At 48.2% G+C, this 22,581-nt stretch overlaps 2 protein-coding genes across 2 annotated transcripts; both read left to right on the top strand.

Annotated features, from left to right (window-relative positions):
- The first annotated feature begins 53 nt into the window (after window positions 1-53).
- LOC128422531 (lithostathine-like) lies at window positions 54-4,793 on the top strand. The gene is made up of 4 exons (XM_053406625.1): window positions 54-60; window positions 320-555; window positions 998-1,109; window positions 4,221-4,793. The coding sequence occupies exons 1-4, from the start codon at window positions 54-56 to the stop codon at window positions 4,298-4,300; spliced, it is 435 nt and encodes a 144-aa protein (XP_053262600.1). The 3' UTR covers window positions 4,301-4,793.
- A 1,872-nt stretch (window positions 4,794-6,665) lies between these two features.
- On the top strand, window positions 6,666-22,581 carry LOC128422016 (zinc finger protein 208-like). Its single transcript, XM_053405467.1, has 4 exons — window positions 6,666-6,906; window positions 9,977-10,121; window positions 10,660-13,206; window positions 20,989-22,581. Exons 3-4 carry the CDS (start codon window positions 10,821-10,823, stop codon window positions 21,882-21,884), a joined length of 3,282 nt encoding a protein of 1,093 aa, XP_053261442.1. The 5' UTR covers window positions 6,666-6,906; window positions 9,977-10,121; window positions 10,660-10,820; the 3' UTR covers window positions 21,885-22,581.

Raw genomic sequence — 22,581 nt, 5'->3', positions numbered from 1 at the left:
GGGGGCTGGATTGACCCCCTATGCTGAGATGTCTGGACTTTTCAAATATGGCAATGGGCCGTGAGATGTTTGGGATTGTGGGGGCTCCTAATCTTGGAGGGAAATGTTGTGAGAGTGATGGAAGTCTATTACTACTATTATTTTGTAAAATGGTGTTTATTGTATTGAAATATTATACTTTTCTTTATTCTTTTACTGTCTACTTTTCTTTGCATTTCTCCCCTTTTTCTTCTTTATTCCCCCCCCCCTTTATATTGTTCTTTATGCATGGTTTGGTATTGATGTATTTACTTTGCAATAATAAAAAAGGAGTTGTGAAAAGAGAGAGAGAGAGAGAGAGAAGAGCAAGGGCCGACTCCTTGGGAATCCTGGCTCTGGACAGCATCTCACTGGTTTCCCCCTTTCTTCTCCCTGCAGGTCAGCTGCCAGATGAGACATGGGTTCCAGCTGGCCTCCATTCTTTCTGCAAGGGAAGCAAATGTGGTTTACAGTTACCTGCGACTATATGGCCCTAGCAGCGTCTGGATCGGCCTGGCAGCTGACCGTCGTACCTCAGTAGGTGCCTTTAGAACTCTCTGAAGATGCTGACTGTACGAGCTCCTCACCTCCCTTGAGGTCCTTCAGATGTAGCTCACCGGCTCTCACTTCCCTCTGAAACCACTTTCTTCCCCAAACGTCAAATCCCATTTGGAGATGGGATTATTTCTCGGTCTGGCTGTGTGGGAGGTTCTGAAGCTCCAGCTCCAGCTCCTCATTGCCTTTCCTCCTTCCCAACTCTCACTGTGCTATCTATAAAGTCACAGATTCTGCCCAACACCCTACTAATTGTCAGTCCCCTTTCACCTTTATGGCTCCAGCCGCTGGAGACTCAAACCAACTCATTGGCCTTGTCAGTTGTGCTGATTCCCCAGCTGTGTCCTCTCTGGGGATGTGGGGAGCAATGGGCTTGCATTACCCTTTTATCACAAGACCTTCCTTTCTCCTTCTCTCTCTCCAGAATATGATCTGGGAATGGAGCGATGGATCTGTCTTCTCTCAACCCCTCTGGGATGGCCGGAGAATCAGCAACTCAATCTCTTCAGACGAATGTGTCTCCGTTTCTTATTCAGGTATGCAGGAACAGAGACTGGGGAAGGAAACCCCATTCCATTCAAGGAAGTGAGGGGAACTAAAACAAAGCCATTCTCAGACACTCTGAAAGTTGCAATGCAGTTCTCCAACCAAGTGTGCGCAAAAACACATATACCGTATTTTTCCCTCTATTACACGCAGATTTTTTCTCCTAAAAAGTAAGGGGAAATGTCTGTGCGTGTTATCGAGCGAATGTGTGGTCCCTGGAGCTGACAAGCGCGAGTGAAGGCAAAAATCAGGCAAATATCAAATAGTCCAGAGAAGGGAGGAAAGGAGGAAGTTGCTGCTTTCCTGCATTCTGCCTCAGGGTCTTACTGCCCACCCGCTTCTGTTTCCTTACTGTGTTTGCTCAAACGGAACAAAGAGCAGAGAAAACCCCTCCCCTCCAGGCAAGCAGAGTGGAAAGCTCCTCTCCGTGCGTCTGGGACTCGAAGGCAACATGCAGGTTGGGGGGGGGAGAGAGAGAGAGCTGGCTGGCTTGTGGGGGGGGGGGACTTTTGCCTTCCTTTCCTCCCTCCGGTAAAACCCCTCTCCTGCATTCTTAGCCAGCTGCTTCTCTGCACACCCCTCTCCTTGTCGCTTCTATGTTTTTCCTTCCCTCCCTACTTAAAACGTGGTTCCAATCACGGATCCACATGGATCCTCAGGATCTTTGCATTGAGTCACCCCAAATTCACCATCAGATCACATAGCAATGATCTGATGCAAAAACAGGGCTGCAATGGTGCAAAAACATGGTTACAAAGCACGGATCCACATGGATCCTCAGGATCTTTGCATTGGGTCACCCCAAATTCACCATCAGATCACATAGCATGTCCATGGCTACAGCCTGCACCAAAAAAATCACGCACCCACTGTTGCCTGGGGCTGCAATGGTGCAAAAACGTGGTTACAAAGCATGGATCCACATGGATCCTCAGGATCTTTGCATTGGGTCACCCCAAATTCACCATCAGATCACATAGCATGTCCATGGCTACAGCCTGCACCAAAAAAATCACGCACCCACTGTTGCCTGGGGCTGCAATGGTGCAAAAACGTGGTTACAAAGCACGGATCCACATGGATCCTCAGGATCTTTGCATTGGGTCACCCCAAATTCACCATCAGATCACATAGCATGTCCATGGCTACAGCCTGCACCAAAAAAATCACGCACCCACTGTTGCCTGGGGCTGCAATGGTACAAAAACGTGGTTACAAAGCATGGATCCACATGGATCCTCAGGATCTTTGCATTGGGTCACCCCAAATTCACCATCAGATCACATAGCATGTCCATGGCTACAGCCTGCACCAAAAAAATCACGCACCCACTGTTGCCTGGGGCTGCAATGGTGCAAAAACGTGGTTACAAAGCATGGATCCACATGGATCCTCAGGATCTTTGCATTGGGCTACCCCAAACTCACCGTCAAATCACATGTCTGTGGCCGCAGCATGAAGCACAAAAATGATACATCCACTGTTTCATTCAGAATTTTTTTTTCTTGTTTTCCTCCTCTAAAAACTATGTGCGTGTTATGGTCAGGTGCGTGTTATCGAGCGAAAAATACGGTACTTCCAGTGTGCTTTAAAATGCTAACATCTGCAAAAGTAACATGCAAAAGTTCCTTGTATTGGGGGAAATTGCTTTGCAAAAACACGCTGATTGTTTGGAAATGGCCTTAAAATGTTGATGAATGTTCAGGAGGAGCTAAATAATCAAACCCACCAAGAATCACAAACTGATGTGGAAATATAGAGAACTCAAGAATGGGGAAATGGGAAACGGGCAAAAAATGAAAAGGACAGACTTACTTATTCCTGTGCAGAAAGGACTTGGCAAGGAAACTGAGGACAGGGAAGATGGGGCTCCAGAGAGAGAACCCCACTATTTTCCACTTTATACTTGGCACTTTGTATCACCTGGGCTGCATTTTTGTTGTTGAACTGTTACCTCCATTGGGGTCGGTGGGCAAAGTATAGAGTGGTTCTTTGTCCCAGAGTGTTGTTGTTGTTGTTTAGTTGTGTCCGACTCTTCATGACCCCCTGGACCAGAGCACGCCAGGCACTCCTGTCTTCCACTGCCTCCCGCAGTTTGGTCAGACTCATGTTTGTAGCTTCAAGAACACTGTCCAACCATCTCGTCCTCTGTTGTTCCCTTCTCCTTGTGCCCTCCATCTTTCCCAACATCAGGGTCTTTCCAAGGGAGTCTTCTCTTCTCATGAGGTGGCCAAAGTATTGGAGCCTCAACTTCATGATCTGTCCTTCCGGTGAGCACTCAGGGCTAATTTCCTTAAGAATGGATGCATTTGACCTTCTTGCAGTCCATGGGACTCTCAAGAGTCTCCTCCAGCACCATAATTCAAAAGCATCAATTCTTCGGCGATCAGCCTTCTTAATGGTCCAGCTCTCACTTCCATACATCATTACCAGGAAAACCGTGGCTTTAACTATATGGACCTTTGTTGGCAAGGTCATGCCTCTGCTTTTTAAGATGCTGTCTAGGTTTGTCATCACCTTCTCCCAAAGAGCAGGCGTCTTTTAATTTAGTGACTGCTGTCACCATCTGCAGTGATCATGGAGCCCAAGAAAGTAAAATCTCTCACTGCCTCCATTTCTCCCCCTTCTATTTGCCAGGAGGTGATGGGACCAGTGGCCATGATCTTCGTTGTCCCAGAGTAGGGCACAGGAACTCTGCCCCATTGCAAAGGTGGAACTTAATTTAAATGCAGAATTCAGCTTTTTGATAGGTGGCTTCAGTGAAGTTTCATTCATGCAGGTGTGGGGAATGCTAGAAAATATCTCAAACATGACAAAGATCTCACAAACCATGTGGAAAGGGTTCTGCATCACACACACACACACACACACACACACACACACACACACACACAGACACCCACCCTACTGGCAAAAGTAGAATGGCTTGTTCGAAATACCTCTGCTTATGTATTTATCAAATCTCTTCATTGCTTTTCCTTGTAATTGTCTCCCTCTCCAAAACAGGGAAGGAAATACTTGATTTACTCAAAAGGAAGTCTACATTTTCTCTCAATTTCTGGACACACCCTAACAATCTCTCTCAACCTTCTGCCCTGCAGGTTCCCAGAAATGGATCCAGCGTTCCTGTACGACTACCTTGCCATACCTTTGCAAATACAAGGCCACCGATTATGCCTGAAACCCTGGGCCTGAGAGGAACACCCAAAGACCTCCAGCTTCCCGACAGGTCCAAGGCCAGCCCCCTTTCCCACCTGCTCTGTCCACCTGCAGGAAATCTATTCCCTCCCCTCCTCTATTGGCCTGGAGCAGAAAAAACAAGAGGGGCTTCCCCAAATAAATCCAGTTTGGACTCTTGATTCCACTAAGACCTAGCCAAATCCAGAGCTTGAGGGTGTGAGCAACAGTACAACCCCCCAAACTGGGAAATTTGCCCCATGAGATATGAAACCTGTCTCCCTTTTCTGCAAAGAGATGAGATGCTTTTGTGGACTGGTTAGCTGAGTAAACGAAGCTTTCCTTGTGCTTTGCAAAGTGATGGGGCCAACTTTGGAACCCCCTTTCCCAGACCACATCATGGAAATGCAAACCTTTGCAAGCTGTCTGCCCCCCCTCTCTCTGGCCAGCTCCCGTCTTCCTCCGTAGTGACAATAAACCTCCTTCTGTGCATGCAATTCTGCGTCCATGTCCTCTGTATTCTTGAAATAGTTGTTTATTGTGACATTCAGATCCCACCTTTCCCCCCTCCAAAGGTCCATGTGGCAGGCATGGTTCTCCCTCAACCCCATTCCATCCTCAGAACAGCCCTGTGAGGTAGGCCAAGCTGAAAGATGACGATTGGTCCAAGATCACCCAGCAGGAGCATCGTAGCTGTGTGGGGATTCGAACCCTCATCTCCCAGGTCCTATGAGTGCTAGAGCCAGAATGCCACATGGTCACAGGCCATGGGGGGGCAGGCGTTCCAGCCTTAGGATACCAATACAAGAATCTGGGGTCCTGCCTTTGCAACTTCTGTAGGGATCCCCAACCAGCCATCAAAACATTTTAATGTATTTCTTAATCTTTCTTATTCCTAATCATGATGATGATGATGATGATGATGATCATATTATTATTATCTTATTATTATCAAACATACCCTCCTAAGATTCAGGGTTTGGGAGCACTTCAGTCTGAGGAAAAGAGGCACTCCAGCAACCACAAAATTCCTTCCACACCAGCCTAGTTGCTCCAAACTCAGTCTAGCTAAGTGGCGGCGAACCTACAGTACGCATGCCAGAGTGGGCCCTCTCTGTGGGCACGCTAGCCATCTCCCCTGCAGTGCCATTCCTGGGTGGCTACAAAGTGGGCTCGCCCCCTCACGCTCTCTGGGTGGGAATTGCCGCTCACATAATCGTCAGGTGCAGTTCCGCGTCTGCCAATCAGCTGATTTCCAGCCGTTCTGCTCCAAACCCCCCTTGTGTTTGGTGTGATTGGTCAGTGCCACTATCAGGAGATAGTAAGCAACGTTAGCGTTAGTTGGCTGCGTCAAGGACTTTTCTGTAATACAGTGGTACCTCAGGTTACGGACGCTTCAGGTTACAGACTCCGCTAACCCAGAAATAGTTGTTGTTTAGTCATTTAGTCATGTCCGACTCTTCGTGACCCCCTGGACCAGAGCACGCCAGGCCCTCCTGTCTTCCACTGCCTCCCACAGTTTGGTCAAACTCATGCTGGTAGCTTCGTATCATAGTAAGAAATGACGAAGTTGTCCGTGGTGACCCAGCGCCATCCACTGAGTCCACAGTGTACACACACCAAATCACAAGTTGAATGACCTTATTCCAGTGGTTTCCAAACTTTTTTCAAAGAGGGCCAGATTTGATGAAGTGAAGGGCTGTGAGGGCCAACCAAACTTGTTGACCTTTTTTAGGACTGAAGTTCTTGAGCTTTTTTTTCTTCTTCTTAGGATTGAAGTTGTTGAGGTCTCTTTTTTTTAGGATTTTACCCCATAAAATAAACTGCCACAGAGACTGGATTACTTTATTCCTTGCATGGGCGGGGGGGGGGAAGCCTCTGCCCGCAAACAGATCAACAGCTGGCCTTGCTTTCTTACTGGCCTCATTGTGTTACCTCTGACGGGAGACACAAGGGATGAATTTTACCTGGATGTCTCGTGTGTGTGTGTGTGTGTGTGTGTGTGTGTGTGTGTGTGTGTGCAAAAGTCAGAGCCCCATTTTTCCCCGTAACACAGGAGTCACAGAGTCCAAGCCGCTGCTCAATGTGCACCAATACCTAAAACACGGACGGATCTAATCTCGCGGCGTGGGGTGGGGGAGGGAAGGATTTTGCAATGTAAACATTTTGGGGTGCGAGACCCTACTTTGCGAGTGGATTGCCGGGATCAGCCCCTCCCCCCTCTCCTGATCCACAGACGGAAGAGGGGAGGGGAAAAACCTTCCTGTCTCTCCCCCCAATTCCTCCCCTCCCCTCCCGGCACATCCTTCTCTCACCCCACCCCCCACAACCCCAAATCCCGCCCCCATCCGTTGCACCCATTTCTTCTACTCCTCCTCTTCCTCCTCACCACCATTCGGCTTCTGTTCCGGGAATAAGGGAGGGGTGAGCTCCCTCCCAAACGGCCTGCTTCTCCCGCAAGTGGAGCTTCTGCGCCGGATTGCTGCTCTGCCCGAAGATCTAGGGGCGCGCTCTTTTGGAAAGGGGGGGCGGGGCGTCATGGGAGGGGACCCCCTCCCCCACGTCGACGTTGCAGGGAAGGAAAGGAGAATCGGGAGCGAGGACAAAGAGGTAAAGGGCTCGCGGGGGGGGGGAGAAAAGGACCCAGAGACCCCTCCAGCTCCCCCGAGCGCCTTCCGTGGGGCCTGGATCCCTGCACGTGTGCTGCGAAGGGGGCTTTCCTTGGCCCCTTAGGCGCCTTGGCAGCGGCGGACATGGGGAACCTACGCAGGGGGTCCCTACGAGGGCCCCCTTGCCCCGTTACCCCCGCAAAGCCATCCCTGGGGTCCTGTAGGCTCCGCACGGATACAGGCGGGCCATGAAAGGGTTAACGGGCATGAGGGACGCCTGGATAGAGACCCCCCGTCCCTAATCTGCGCGTCTTGGGGTGGCCCCTCAGGATGGAAAGATGGGGGGGATGAGGAGTGAGCCGCGCCAAGGGGGCCTCTGGGTGCAGGGGAGACTCTGGGACAGAGGGATGGAGTTGAGGAAGTGGGGAGGGGGAGCATTCCTGGGGCAGGGAAGGGCAGCAAATTGGGGGGGGGGGATAAGAAACCGTCTTTGAGCAGACTTCTCCATGGTGGCGCCTGCGGGGATTCTCTGGAGGGGCCGCCTCGCTTCTCCCTCCCACCCAAGAATCGGCCACCCCTTCAAGGTGACCAGAGAGGGATCCCTGGAAAGTGAGGGGTCCAGTCCCCCCACCCCTTCCTTCCTGCAAGCTCCATCCTCTTCCCACCCCATGAGCCCCCATAAGCCCCTGCCCTGTCCAGGAAGAGGGGAAGGGAGAGGTCTTCTCAGAAGCAGCTCTTCGTTTCCACAATCCCACCCAGGAAGCAGCCAGAAACCTTTTCCTCTCTCTCAGGCTTCCATCTTTAAGTTTCTCTTCCACTGCCTGGTTCCAGTACAAATAAAAGGCAGTAAAACATCAGACATTAAAAACCTCCCGAAACAGGGCTGCCTTCAGCTGTCTTCTAAATGTCAGAATGTTGCCCATTTCCTCGCCCTCTGCCTGGTTCCCTGTAACTTCGCTTCTTGCAGGAGGGGAATCAGTAGAAGATCTTCGAAGGAGGACCTCCCTGTCCAGACTGAGCGATGTTGGTGGAGATGCTCCTTGAGGCCTACAGGGTCGAGGCTGTTGAGGGCTTTAGGTTGCAGATCTTGCTGCTCCATAACAATCTATTTCAGCAAATAAATTTATTACTGAAGGCAAAGAAGCATAACAGGATAAAAAAATAGCAAAAACTTAACTTACATAAAACCATAACTTAGCATACCAAAAGCACTCAAGTAAGAATCACAAAAGCAGAGTAGAAAAATAGCAGACTAGGAAGTGGGACCAGGCGCCTTTCAATACTGTAATTTATAAACAATTAAATGTCAGAGTAACCTTGGGACTGGATAGCAAGCCTGGCTCACTCCAGTTTAAACCAGCTTCATCTGGTTCCCCAAAACAAGAAAGGTTCTTCATAACCTCATAGCAACTTATCCCACCACCAGCTCTCAGCAGAAAGGAAACTGCCGAGTTTCAGGAAGCCTGCATTAGATCAATAGTTTTCTATGCCTGGAAAATGCAGCCATGCCACTTAAAGGTCAGCACCAACAGTTTGAATTGTGCTTGGAAATGTGCTGGGAGCCAGGGAAGGTCCTTTAGGGGCAGTGATATGTGGTCTTGGCGGCTGCTCCCATTCAGTAGCACTTTCTGGGTCACCTTCAAAGGTAGCCCCATGTAGACCACATAGCAGTAGTCCAAGCCGGAAATAACCAGAGCATGCACCACTCTGGTGAGACAGTCTGCAGGGAAGGAGGGTCTCAGCCTGCATTCCAGATGGAGATGCTAGACAGCTGCCCTGGACACAGAAGTGATCTGCACCTCCTTGGTCAGCTGTGAGTCCAAAATGACCCCTAGGCTGCACACCTGGTTATTTAGGGGCACAGTTGCCCCATCAGGACCAGGGGGTCCCCCACACCTGCCCATCCCCTTGTTCCCCAGGGACAGTTCTTCTGTCTTGTCAGGATTCAAGCTCAATCTGTTAGCCACCATCCATCTTCAAACCACCTCCAGGCACCAACACAGTGCATTCACCACCTTCACTGGTTCTGATTAAAATGAGAAGAAGATCTGGGTATCACCCAAATATTCGTGAACACCCAGCCCAAAACCCCTGATGATCTCTCCCGGCAGCTTCATATAGATATTAAAAAGCATGGGGGAGAGGACAGAGCCCTGAGGAACCCAACAAATGAGAGCACAGGGGTCTGAACACTCATACCCCAACACCACTTTGTGGACATGGCCCAGGAGGAAGGAGGGGAACCACTGCATAACCATTTCCCCAGCTCTCCTAGAGGTTCCAGAAGGACACCATAGCCAAAGGTCTCCAAAGCCACTGAGAGATCCAACAGAACCAGGAAACAGCTTTCCCCTCAAACTCTAGCGCATCGGAGACCATCAACCAGCACAACCAGGGCAGTTTCTGTCGCATGATGAGGCCTGAATCCCAATTGGAAGGATAATGGTGGAAGAAGCTTTCCTGCTCCTGCACCCCCAAAAGCTCCAGGCACAATATTTTCATTAGCTTTGAAGGGGCCACCGGATACTTGGTGGTCTTTTCTTCAAAAGGCAAATATTTTGAATACTTTTAGAGTGACATATGATGTACATAGGGCTTCTGTATTCCTTGTTCCACATCGGAGAGACTTTGATACACAGGTCTGAGCTCATCTCTCCCGCTGAAACTGCTGTGTTAGCAACATTTCCTGGGCAGTGTGTTTGGGGGGTCCTGGGCTGCCTAGACAACAAGACCCCCTTCTCAGCCTGGCTAATATGTTCCCAAGGAAAGCAGAGCAGTCCGTTAGGCACCAGCGTGGCTGCAGGAGTGGCTGGAAGGAGGTGTGCAGGACACCATCCAACCACCTTAGAGACTCCACTCTGGATTTGTATAGGTTTCCCTAAATTGCCTTTTCGTCTCCTGAAAATAACTCACGAGGCAGCAAAGTATTACGACCAGAGGTTTCCTTCTCGATGGGCTTCCTTCCCTGGTTGACGAGCCCCATCTGCCCTTCACTTTCCTCTGTAGCATGGGCAGAATCTGCCTTCTTGACTGTGGGATTCACTGTTGTTCTCATCCTCTCCATCCACCAGGGTCTGCCTTCACCTGCAGCAGAATTCCCCAACCCACCAAGGATTTGAGGCCCTTCAGGTATCCTCACCTGGTTTAGCCGGCCGGTTGAAGCCGTTCCTGGGATTGTGGCCCCTGTTGCTTGCTGACAGCTTCTGGAAGAAACAGGTGAGAGCTGAGTGCAGGGTGGGGACCAATGGTGGGTAGATTACCCCAGAAGGTGGACAACATGTCCCCCACCAAAGGTACAAACGCTCCCCTAACACCCCATGATATTGTATGATTATGATATTTAAGACAGAACAGGAATAAATTCATGTCCCCAGTAATAACACAACTTCAGTCCATCAATAAATCAATAGTATATATTCAAGGTACTACATATTCCACTAATTACAGTTTATCTATTTGCCTTGAATATCCTGCTTTTCAGTGTCATTTTAGGATAGTTTTGCATCAGAAGACGGGCACGAGATCAGACAGCACATCATTCTTTAAAAAATCAAGCTGCTTTATGAACATTGATTGAGGATTATGAAAGTTGCTCATGAATTACTATCATCTGATGACATTGCAACTTCATTTCCTAAAAATTGGGAACATTGGTTATGAGGTGAGGGATGTAGGAGATGTTGAAAAAGGAGAAGGTGGTAATGGAGCTTGATGTGTTGCCTTTCCCTTAGTTCTCTTCCTTGAAACCCAACAGGATTTCCTTTCCTCCGACTCTGAAGAAGGAAATGGAGAAGACAGTCAAAACTCCAGGGAATGGGGCACCTTTCGTTTCATCAGGAATAGACATTAAAATGTGTGAAATGTGGAATATGCTTCATTGAACGACCTCCAACAGGGGAGAAACCATTTAAAGGTATGGAGTGCAGAAAGAGCTTTAGTGATAATGGAAAACTTAGAACACATCAACGGATTCACATGGGGGAGAAACCATATAAATGTATGGAGTGTGGAAAGAGCTTCAGTCAGATTGGAAACCTTAGAATACATCAACGGACTCACACAGGGGAGAAACCATTTAAATGCCTGGAGTGCGGAAAGAGCTTTAGTGAGAATGGAAAACTTAGAAAACATCAACAGACTCACACTGGGGAGAAACCATATAAATGTATGGAATGTGGAAAGAGCTTTAGTTTAAATGCAACTCTTAGAAGACATCAACGGACTCACACGGGGGAGAAACCATTTAAATGCCTGGAGTGCGGAAAGTGCTTCAGTCAGAGTGCACACCTCAATATACATCAACAGACTCACACAGGAGAGAAACCATTTAAATGTATGGAATGTGGAAAGAGCTTTAGTTTAAATGCAACTCTTAGAATACATCAACGGACTCACACGGGGGAGAAACCATTTAAATGCCTGGAGTGCGGAAAGTGCTTCAGTCAGAATGGAGACCTTAGAAAACATCAACGGACTCACACAGGGGAGAAACCATGTGAATGTATGGAGTGTGGAAAGAGCTTCAGTCAGATTGGAAACCTTAGAATACATCAACAGACTCACACTGGGGAGAAACCATATAAATGTATGGAATGTGGAAAGAGCTTTAGTTTAAATGCAACTCTTAGAAGACATCAACGGACTCACACGGGGGAGAAACCATTTAAATGCCTGGAGTGCGGAAAGTGCTTCAGTCAGAATGGAGAACTTAGAAAACATCAACGGACTCACACAGGGGAGAAACCATTTAAATGCCTGGAGTGCGGAAAGAGCTTTAGTGAGAATGGAAAACTTAGAAAACATCAACAGACTCACACTGGGGAGAAACCATATAAATGTATGGAATGTGGAAAGAGCTTTAGTTTAAATGCAACTCTTAGAAGACATCAATGGACTCACACAGGGGAGAAACCATTTAAATGCCTGGAGTGCGGAAAGTGCTTCAGTCAGAGTGCACACCTCAATATACATCAACAGACTCACACAGGAGAGAAACCATTTAAATGTATGGAGTGCGGAAAGAGCTTTAGTTTCAATGCAACTCTTAGAATACATCAACGGACTCACACGGGGGAGAAACCATTTAAATGCCTGGAGTGCGGAAAGTGCTTCAGTCAGAATGGAGACCTTAGAAAACATCAACGGACTCACACAGGGGAGAAACCATGTGAATGTATGGAGTGTGGAAAGAGCTTCAGTCAGATTGGAAACCTTAGAATACATCAACAGACTCACACTGGGGAGAAACCATATAAATGTATGGAATGTGGAAAGAGCTTTAGTTTAAATGCAACTCTTAGAAGACATCAACGGACTCACACGGGGGAGAAACCATTTAAATGCCTGGAGTGCGGAAAGTGCTTCAGTCAGAGTGCACACCTCAATATACATCAACGGACTCACACAGGGGAGAAACCATTTAAATGCATGGAGTGCGGAAAGAGCTTTCGTGATAATGGCAACCTTAGAAGACATCAACAGACTCACACAGGGGAGAAACCATATGAATGTATGGCGTGCGGAAAGAGCTTTCGTGATAATGGAAACCTTAGAACACATCAACAGATTCACACTGGGGAGAAACCATATAAATGTATGGAATGTGGAAAGAGCTTTAGTTTAAATGCAACTCTTAGAAGACATCAACGGACTCACACGGGGGAGAAACCATTTAAATGCCTGGAGTGCGGAAAGTGCTTCAGTCAGAATGGAGACCTTAGAAAACATCAACGGACTCACACAGGGGAGAAACCATGTGAATGTATGGAGTGTGGAAAGAGCTTCAGTCAGATTGGAAACCTTAGAATACATCAACAGACTCACACTGGGGAGAAACCATATAAATGTATGGAATGTGGAAAGAGCTTTAGTTTAAATGCAACTCTTAGAAGACATCAACGGACTCACACGGGGGAGAAACCATATAAATGCATGGAGTGCGGAAAGTGCTTCAGTCAGAGTGCACACCTCAATATACATCAACAGACTCACACAGGGGAGAAACCATATAATTGTACAGAGTGTGAAAAGAGCTTTAGTGATAATGGAAAACTTAGAAAACATCAACAGACTCACACAGGAGAGAAACCATTTAAATGTATGGAGTGCGGAAAGAGCTTTAGTTTCAATGCAACCCTTAGAATACATCAACGGACTCACACAGGGGAGAAACCATTTAAATGTATGGAGTGTGGAAAGAGCTTTAATTTAAATGCAACCCTTAGAAGACATCAACGGACTCACACGGGGGAGAAACCATTTAAATGCCTGGAGTGCGGAAAGAGCTTCAGTCAGAATGGAAATCTTAGAAAACATCAGCAGACACAGGGGACAAACTGTTTAAATGTATGGACTGTGGAAGGAGCTCCAGTCAGAGTGGAACCCTTGATTTATGTGAAGAAACTCACACAAAACACAAACCTTATAAATATCAAGAAAGTAGATAGAGGTTCAGTCCGGGTGGAAATTCTAAATTAACAGATTCATGGACAGGAAGAAACTTTGGAGTTGAAACCCTACAAACCATCAACAGACTCAAAGAGGAGAAGCAGTTTAAATGAAAAGACTGCAAAAAGTGCTTTATTTTCAATGGAGTGTTTAAGGAAAATCCAGAGACTCTCAGATGTAAGAACCCATTTAGATGTATGGAGTGTTGGAGGTCTTCCTCTCAGAGTCCACTCTTTTCTTCACAGAAATGAACTCAGGAGGAAATCAGTCTTTGACACATGTTGTGTATGTGAAGTTCTGGTTTTTTATGTGTAAAACTCTATCGTAATGAAATACTGAAGGCAATGTCAAACAATGTGATTATGATCTAGGATGTAAAGTACCTTTTGATAGAGAAGGGGAGAGGGTGAATATGGATTGCTGTTTGTGGGTGAGGATTAGGGCTGGGCGATATATTGTCCACACTGGTTTCTAGACCACGTTGTGATAACCTTTCAAAAACAATTGATATGGCAACATACCAAGAATCACAGTGTGTGTTTCCAGGATGCCCATTTGCCTGGAAGCAGCCGGCAGAAAGCTTTGCTTCGTGAAGTCCCTGCAGATGCAAAGTTGCTGACTTCTCTCCCAGACGACAGGAAGCGAAAGACACACATCCATTGCCCTGTGTCCTTCCTGCCTCTTTCCTCCCTTGCTCCCTTCTGCCGGTTTGTGTGCCTGACTTAGATATCCTGTGTGCTGTATTTTTTTACTGCTGAAACTGGGTTTGCTCTCAGGAGCTAAGTTTTGTGCATCACTGGGGACCCAGTGAGAACTGTATGCTTTGAAAGCTCAGTAAACTATTACTGAAGAAGTAGAAGTCCTGCTGCCTCTGTGTGTTTTTTGACATCAGCGTGGGAATTGCTCTACACGTGGCCCCTACCCCACTGATAATTAGCTCATGCTCTGGAGTTGCTGTACTCAAGCATGCAAAATGGGTGCATATGTGTGTGACTGGTTTTTGCACCAAACTTTCTCACCCCCACCACGTGTGATGTCCAAACTCTGCTTCTTCACCAGAACTTCTCCCTTCCTCCTACGCGTTCTGAATAAAACGTAAAATACTGTAATTTAATGGGAGATTTCCCCCAAGCCTTATTGCAAGAGGGGGAAGGAGGGGCTGCAGGTACCAGGGAAGTCTCCTGGGGGTCCCATCATCACTCAAGAACCCCATGGGGCAACCCCAGAGCTCCTGCTTATTCTGGGGTTTGGAGAAGATAGTACTTTTCTATAGTCCCAGAAGTTATTACTCTTCCTGCCAGAGGACCAGTGTGCGTATTATTATCGTACTGAATTTACTGTTGTTGCTGCTGTTGCTGTCATGGGCTGGCTGGGTGAAAGAGGGGGAGGCACCAGCTGGGAAACCCCCAAGGGAAGAAGGCTCAGAGTCCGGATCTTGTATGCCCCCAAAGGCTATGAAAACTCCTAGGTCTGGCCAATAAAGGGCTAATTTGGTGTTACGGGGGAGGGGGACTCAGGTGTGAGGCTCCTCAGCCACCCAGCTTGTTGGGCAGAACCCGTGGGTCCCTGCGGAATAAAGGAAGGAGTCTGGCCACCAACCGGAGCAAATAGCTGTAGACCAAAGTTTATTACGCAACAGGTCCAAAGGGGAATTGTACCCTGAGGATGGGGTGACAAGGACTTTTAAAAGTTTCTATCTTATCCCAGCATGCAGTTCGTGGAGCATCATCACTACATCAGAAAAGGGGAGGGTTATACATGATTCACATAGGAGGAATGTGTCAGGGGAACAGGCAAATACAGGATATGTACTGGGAAGTACATTCTAAGCACCTACTGCAAAAGAACAATAGAACTTTGGTTTGCATAGTCTGGCACCTGGGCAAGTCCAGAGGAGAGCTTTTGCCCAGCGATTGACACCTATGAGTACCTTCCTACCCTCCCGCTTGAGGGATTATGGCGGGGACAGAGTGGTTTCCAAGCCCTTAGCCAATGACGCAAATTGGTGGTGGAATGAAGAGAATTGTTGAAACCAGTGATTTTCTATGAATTTCTAAGCGTTTTTGGCTATTCACAATACAGACAGTGGGTTTGGAAATGACTTGACTTGGCCTCGATACATTGGATCCAGTTTTATGAGTGGATCACAAGGTAATGAGGTTTCGATGAACTTAGTCCATTGTTCTCTCAGCAGGACCTGTTGTCACCTTGTCAGCGCTCGTTGAATCATGGAAGATAGCTGCGCTGAGCAGCTCCTGCAGAGCCATAGCATTGCTGGGATTGGCTGAAGGGCTAGATTTGATTGGTCAGGACGCATCCTCATGCAAATAAATTGTCCATTCATAAAATACATTGTTCGTTCATACTGCTTGCCTGTATATAGCACCGGGATACGCGGTCACAAATGGTGCTTTATTCTTGGGGTGTTGGGGTTTTGTGTGGTGCTTGGTGCAACGTTGTGAAAGGACGAGGGGAGCCCTTGTATAGCGGGGTTACCTTGAGGTCATTGCCTCCGACCCTATGTGGTTTGTTGTTGTTGTTTAGTCCTTTAGTTGTGTCCGACTCTTCGTGACCCCATGGACCAGAGCACGCCAGGCACTCCTGTCTTCCACTGCCTCCCGCAGTTTGGTCAGATTCATGTTTGTAGCTTCGAGAACACTGTCCAACCACCTCGTCCTCTGTCGTCCCCTTCTTCTTGTGCCCTCAATTTTTCCCAACATCAGGGTCTTTTCCAGGGAGTCTTCTCTTCTCATGAGGTGGCCAAAGTTTTGGAGCCTCAGCTTCAGGATCTGTCCTTCCAGTGAGCACTCAGGGCTGATTTCCTTAAGAATGGAGAGGTTGGATCTTCTTGCAGTCCATGGGACTCTCAAGAGTCTCCTCCAGCACCGGAATTCAAAAGCATCCATTCTTCGGCGATCATCCTTGATGGTCCAGCTTTCACTTCCATACATCACTACTGGGAAAACCATGGCTTTCACTATACGGACCTATGTGGTTTACTCGGGAGTAAACCTCTGTTTGTATGCCCCCCCCATTCCGTAACAGTGGAAACCATTGGGGGCCACATTGATTATTTCGTTTTCACCTCTCCTCTGGAAAAGTGCTCTTTCTTTTGGGGTTTGATTACTTTTGCCTCCTTCAGTGCCCACTGCACCATCAGAGAGGTACAATACTGTCCTTTCAACTTCTGTAGCCACGTAGGGCTCTCTCTCAGGACCGCTACACAGGAGTCTGCGTATGCAAACTGCTCCAAACAACCAGGGTGTTTTGTCACGCTTCAAAAGACCTGGTTGGTTAGGTCCAGGTCTCACTGGGGCTCATGGGGGGGTATTCTCAAGGAGTTCTCAGTCATTTGGGGTTCATCGCTCCACCATATTTGCAATTGAATTTGCCAAAATTATTCACCATGCCTTGTAACGGAGTCCGTTCCTCCTGCGAGTGTGACCCCCCCTTATGCCCTCCTGCTTAAGTTGTTACACAAAAGGGACTCCCTGCCCTTCCAACATGTTGCAGATAAAATACAGTAGTACCTTGAAAAGAGACTATAGAAAGAAAAAAGACTCATAAATAAATGCCGCCCTCGGCTGCACAGCCCGTCAGTCCTGGGCAGAGAACTCGCAGTTGTGCCAAGGGGGGAATGAGCCCGATCTCTGCAGCCCCAGCCCTCAGCAGGAGAGGAGCCTTCAAGCAAAACACAAAGTGAGAAAACTCCTCTTTCCTCTCAGCCTCAGCCCCTCTTGGCCGAGATAGAGACAATAAAATACATAGACACACACAGAGCTGGGAGCCTGTTGTTGCTGTGTGGGGGTGTGTGGGGGTGTTTTCCTCTCTCTCTCTCTCTCTCTCTCTCTCTCTCTCTCTCTCACACACACACACACACACACACACACACACACACAGCTGGCCCTCCAGCGCCAGCTCTCCTGGCTGAGCTGGAAACACAAGTCTCAATGCAAAGCACAGAAAAAGAAAGCTTTCCCCTCAAAAATGTGCATTTTAACTACTAGCAAAACACACAGAGCAGCCCCCCCCCCTTTGCCTGAGACACACACACAGAGCCACAGCCCAGGGCTCCCTTCATTTCAAGGAATGGGGGTATTTTGCTTGCTGAGGGCAGGAGTCACAATCCTGTCACATTGCGGGGTGTCAGGCTTTTAGGCAAGGGGGTGAGGCTAGAGTGGGCCAGTCCTGTTCACAGTGAATTCTCAGTCCTTTGGGGTTCATCGCTCCACCACAACCCCACTTTCCCACACCTTTTAACTACCCTCCTCCCCAAAGCACCACAATAGTATTCACACATCCCCCTAGCTGCAAGGCTTTCCTGCGCTTCGCCTTGGAAAGTATCAGGATTCAATCCACCATCCCGATGGATTTCTGTCTTGACTGCGCCTTTCCCCCTTCCTGGATTTAACAGCAGCAATACCTAAAACACGGAGGGATCTAAGCTCGTGGCGTGGGGTGGGGGAGGGAAGGATTTTGCAATATAAACATTGTGGGGGGGGACCCCAATTTGCAGTAGGATTGCCGGGATCAGCCCAGCCCCAATCTCCTGATTTACAGAAGGAAGAGGGGAGGGGGAAACCTTCCTCTCCTCCCCGCCCCCCAAATTCCACCCCTCCCGGCACATCCTTCCCACACCCCGCCTCCGCAAACCCCAAATCCCCTCCCCAATATGTTGCTCCTCTTCCTCGCCATCCGACTTCTGTTCCGGGAATGCGGGGGTGGGGTGAGCCCCCTCCCAAACTGCCTGCTTCTCCCGGAAGAGGAGCTTCTGCGCCGGATTGCTGCTCTGCGCGGCAGCTCTAGGGGCGCGCGCTTTCGAAAAGGGGAGGAGGGGCGGCAGGTAAATCCCCCCCACCCACGTGGATGTTGCAGGAAAGGAAAGGAGAATCGCGAGCGAGGACAAAGAGGTAAAGGGGTCGCAGGGGAGGCGAGAGAAGGATCCAGAGACCCCCTTGAGCTCCCCAAAGCGCCTGTCGTGGATCTGGATCCCTGCACGCGTGCTGCGAAGGGGGTTTATATTGGACCCTTAGGAAGCCCACGCAGGGGATCTCAATGAAGACCCCTCGCCCCATTTCCCCGCGCAGGCATCCCTGGAACTCTGTGGGTTCCGTGCGGAGAGAGGTGGGCCATGAAAGGGTTAACGGGCGTGAGGGACGCCTGGATAGAGACCCCCCCCTGCCCCTCCCCTGCTCGTCGTGGGGGGCCCCTCCGGACGGAGAGATGGGGGCGCAGGGCGACGGGTGAGCCGCGCCAAGGGGGGCCTCTGGGTGCAGGGGAGACTCTGGGACAGAGGGAGGGAGTCGAGGAAGTGGGGAGGGGGAGCATCCCTGGGGCAGGGAAGGGCATCAATTGGGAGGGAGGAGCTAGGAAGACCAGTCTTTGGGGACACGTCTCCATCATGGTGCCCGCTGGGATTCTCTGGAAGGGCCGCTTTGGTTTCCCCCTCCCACTCAGGAATCGGCCACATTATCGGAGGATAATGTACACCTGTCATCAGAAACAGGGGTCCAGAGTACATGAACGGCTCTCAGGCTTGATATAGAAGTTGCACCTCAAAAGCATTTCTGTTCCTCTTATTCTTTGAAGGCAGTGTCAGAGTGACTGACAAGCTGAGATACAACCCATCAGCATCCAATGATAGCCATTGCATGAATCTTTCCAGTCAAGGGACCCATTTTCATGATAGACTGTGACTGGAGGCTCTTCATACAGGGTGTGCCTATACAGGACAAAGACTGCCAGTATTAGCACAGGTGAGGTGTGTGACCCCCCCCCAGCTCCCCTAGAGGGTCCAGAAGGATACCATGGTCAAAGGTCTCCAAAGCCGCTGAGAGATCCAGCAGAACCAGGAAACAGCTTTTCCTCTCAGCCTCTAGACCATCGGAGATCATCAGTGACAGCAACCAGGGTAGTTTCAGTTCCATGATGAGGCCTGAATCCCAATTGGAAGGATAATGATGGAAGAAGCTTTCCTGGTCCTGCACCCCCAAAAGCTCCAGGCACAAGACTTTCATTAAGTTTGAAGGGGCCATACGATACTTGGTGGTCTTTTCTTCAAAAGACAAATAATCTGAATACTTTTAAATTGATGTGTGATATAAACAGCACTTCTGTTTTCCTTGTTCCACTTTGGAGAGACTTTGATACACAGGTCTGAGTTCATCACTCCCCCTGAAACTGCTGTGTTAGCAGCACTGGCTGGACAGTGTGTTTGGGGGTTCAGGGCTGCCTAGACAACAAGAGCCCCTTCTCAGCCTGGCTTATATGGTCCCAAGGAAAGCAGAGCAGTACTTTTGGCACCAGCTTGGCTGCAGGAGTTGCTGGAAGGAGGTGTGCAGGACACCATCCAACCGCCTTAGAGAGTCCACTCGGGATTTGTGTGAGTTTTCCTACAAAGCCTTGTCCTGAATACAACTAAAGAGGGAGCAAAGGAGGTTTTTCTCCACAGCTTTTTCTTCTCCTGAAGCTAACTCAAGAGGAAGTGAGGGAGTGTACCAAAGTATTACGACCAGAGTTTTCCTTCTCGAAGGGTTCCCTTCCCTGGTTGATCAGCCCCATCTGCCCTCACTTTCCTCTGCAGAATGGGCAGAATCTGCCTTCTTGACTGTGGGATTCACTGTTGTTCTCATCTTTTCCATTCACCAGGGCCTGCCTTCACCTGCAACAGAATTCCCTAATACACCAAGGATTTGAGACCCATCATCTATCCTCACCTGCTTTAGCCTGCCGGTTGAAGCTGTTCCTGGGATTGTGGTCCCTATTCCATCCTGACAGTTTCTGGAAGCCACAGGTGAGAGCTGAGTGCAGGGTGGGGACCAATGGTGGGTAGATTACCCCAGAAGGTGGACAACATGTCCCCCACCAAAGGTATTAACGCTCCCCTAACACCCCATGAGATTGTATGATTATGATCTTTAAGAGAGAACAGGAATAAATTCATGTCCCCAGAAATAACACAACTTCAGGCCATTAGTGAATCAATACTACATTTTAAAGGAACTACACATTCCACCAAGTACAGTTTATCTATTTGCCTTGAATATGCTGCTTTTCAGTATCGTTTTAGGATAGTCCTGCGTCAGAAGACGGGCACAAGATGAGACAGCACATCATTTTTTAAAAAAAATCAAGCTGCTTTATGAACATTGATTGAGGATTATGAAAGTTGCTGATGAATTACTATCATTTGATGACATTGCAACTTCATTTCCTAAAAATTGGGAGCATGGGTAGGAGGTGAGGGAATGTAGGAGATGTTGAAATAGGAGAAGGTGCTAATGGAGCTTGATGTGTTCTCTTTCCCTTAGTTCTCTTCCTTGAAACCCAAACAGGATTTCCGTTCCTCCCACTCTGAAGAAGGAGATGGAGAAGACAGTCAGAACTCCAGGGGATGGGTCACCTTTGGTTTCATTAGGAATAGAAATTTAAATGTGTGAAATGTGGAATATGTGTCATTGAATGAGCACACATAGTTCACATCAACGACCTCCAACAGGGGAGAAACCACTTAAAATTATGGAGTGTGGGAAAAGTTTCAGTCGGAGTGGACACCTAAATATGCATCAATGGACACACACAGGGGAGAAACCATATAAATGTATGGAGTGTGGAAAGAGCTTCAGTCGGAGTGGACACCTAAATATGCATCAACGGACTCACACAGGGGAGAAACCATTTAAATGTATGGAGTGTGGAAAGAGCTTCAGTCGAAGTGGAAGCCTTAGAAGACATCAACGGACTCACAGAGGGGAGAAACCATTTAAATGTATGGAGTGCGGAAAGAGCTTCAGTCGGAATGGAGACCTTAAATTACACCAGTGGATTCACACAGGGGAGAAACCATTTAAATGCATGGAGTGCGGAAAGTGCTTCAGTGATAATGGAAGCCTTAGAAGACATCAACGGACTCACACAGGGGAGAAACCATTTAAATGCATGGAGTGTGGAAAAAGCTTCAGTTTCAATGCAACCCTGCGAAGACATCAACAGACTCACAAAGGAGAGAAACCATATAAATGTAAGGAGTGTGGAAAGAGTTTCAGTCAGAGTGGACACCTCAATATACATCAACGGACTCACACGGGTGAAAAACCATATAAATGTATGGAGTGTGGGAAGAGATATAGTGATAATGGACAACTTAGAACACATCAACGGATTCACACAGGGGAGAAACCATTTAAATGCATGGATTGCGAAAAAAGCTTTAGTGATAATGGATCCTTTAGGAAACATCAACGGACTCACACAGGGGAGAAACCATATAAATGTATGGAGTGCGGGAAGAGCTTTAGTGAAAGTGGATCTCTTAGAAAACATCAACGAACTCACACTGGGGAGAAACCATTTAAATGCATGGAGTGTGGGGACAGCTTTAGTGATAATGGAAATCTTAGAAGACATCAACGAACTCACACAGGGGAGAAACCATTTAAATGCATGGATTGCAAAAAAAGCTTTAGTGATAATGGATCCCTTAGAAAACATCAACGGACTCACACAGGGCTGCAGGCAGAGTGGAATCCTTGATTTTCATCAACAAACTCACACAAGAGACAAACCATATAAATGGCAGCAAAGGAGATAAGAGTTTCAGTCCTAGTGGAACATCAACAGACATGCACAGAAAGAACTTTAATAGTTGCCACCCTACAAACCATCAACAACCTCAAAGTGGAGAAGCAGTTTAAATGGAGGGATTACAAAAAGTGCTTTAGTTATAATGGAGTGTTTAGGAAACATCTAGGGAGTCTCACAAGGGAGAACCCATTTAGATGTATGGAGCACGGGACATGTTCCACTCAGAGGAAATCCTTCTTCCGGCTTCAGGGCCCAGCTGAGTGTTGTCATTCTCTCCAACTAGGTAACTCCTGTCTAATCTGCTCTCTGTCTGCGTCTCTCCCTGCTTCTGAGACCACTGGAAACGAGGGGGGCCGTTTCTCCCCCTCCAGCTCCTCTTCTGAGGAAAGCTGATCTGCCTGAGAATGGATTCCCCCATATTTGGCTTCAGACCATTCCCTGACAAAACACATTGCTCTATGTCCTTCCAGCCTCTTTCCTCCCTTGCTCCCTTCTGCCGGTGTGTGTGCCTGACTTAGATATCCTGTGTGCTGTATTTTTTTTACTGCTGAAACTGGATTTGCTCTCAGGAGCAAAGTTTTGTGCCTCACTGGGGACCCAGTGAGAACTGTATGCTTTGAAAGCTCAGTAAACTATTACTGAAGAA

The sequence above is a fragment of the Podarcis raffonei genome, chromosome 10, assembly GCF_027172205.1.
Source record: "Podarcis raffonei isolate rPodRaf1 chromosome 10, rPodRaf1.pri, whole genome shotgun sequence".
Taxonomy (NCBI): domain Eukaryota; kingdom Metazoa; phylum Chordata; class Lepidosauria; order Squamata; family Lacertidae; genus Podarcis; species Podarcis raffonei.
The sequence above is the reverse complement of the archived record's forward strand: the minus strand, read 5'-3'. Positions and strand labels throughout refer to the sequence as shown.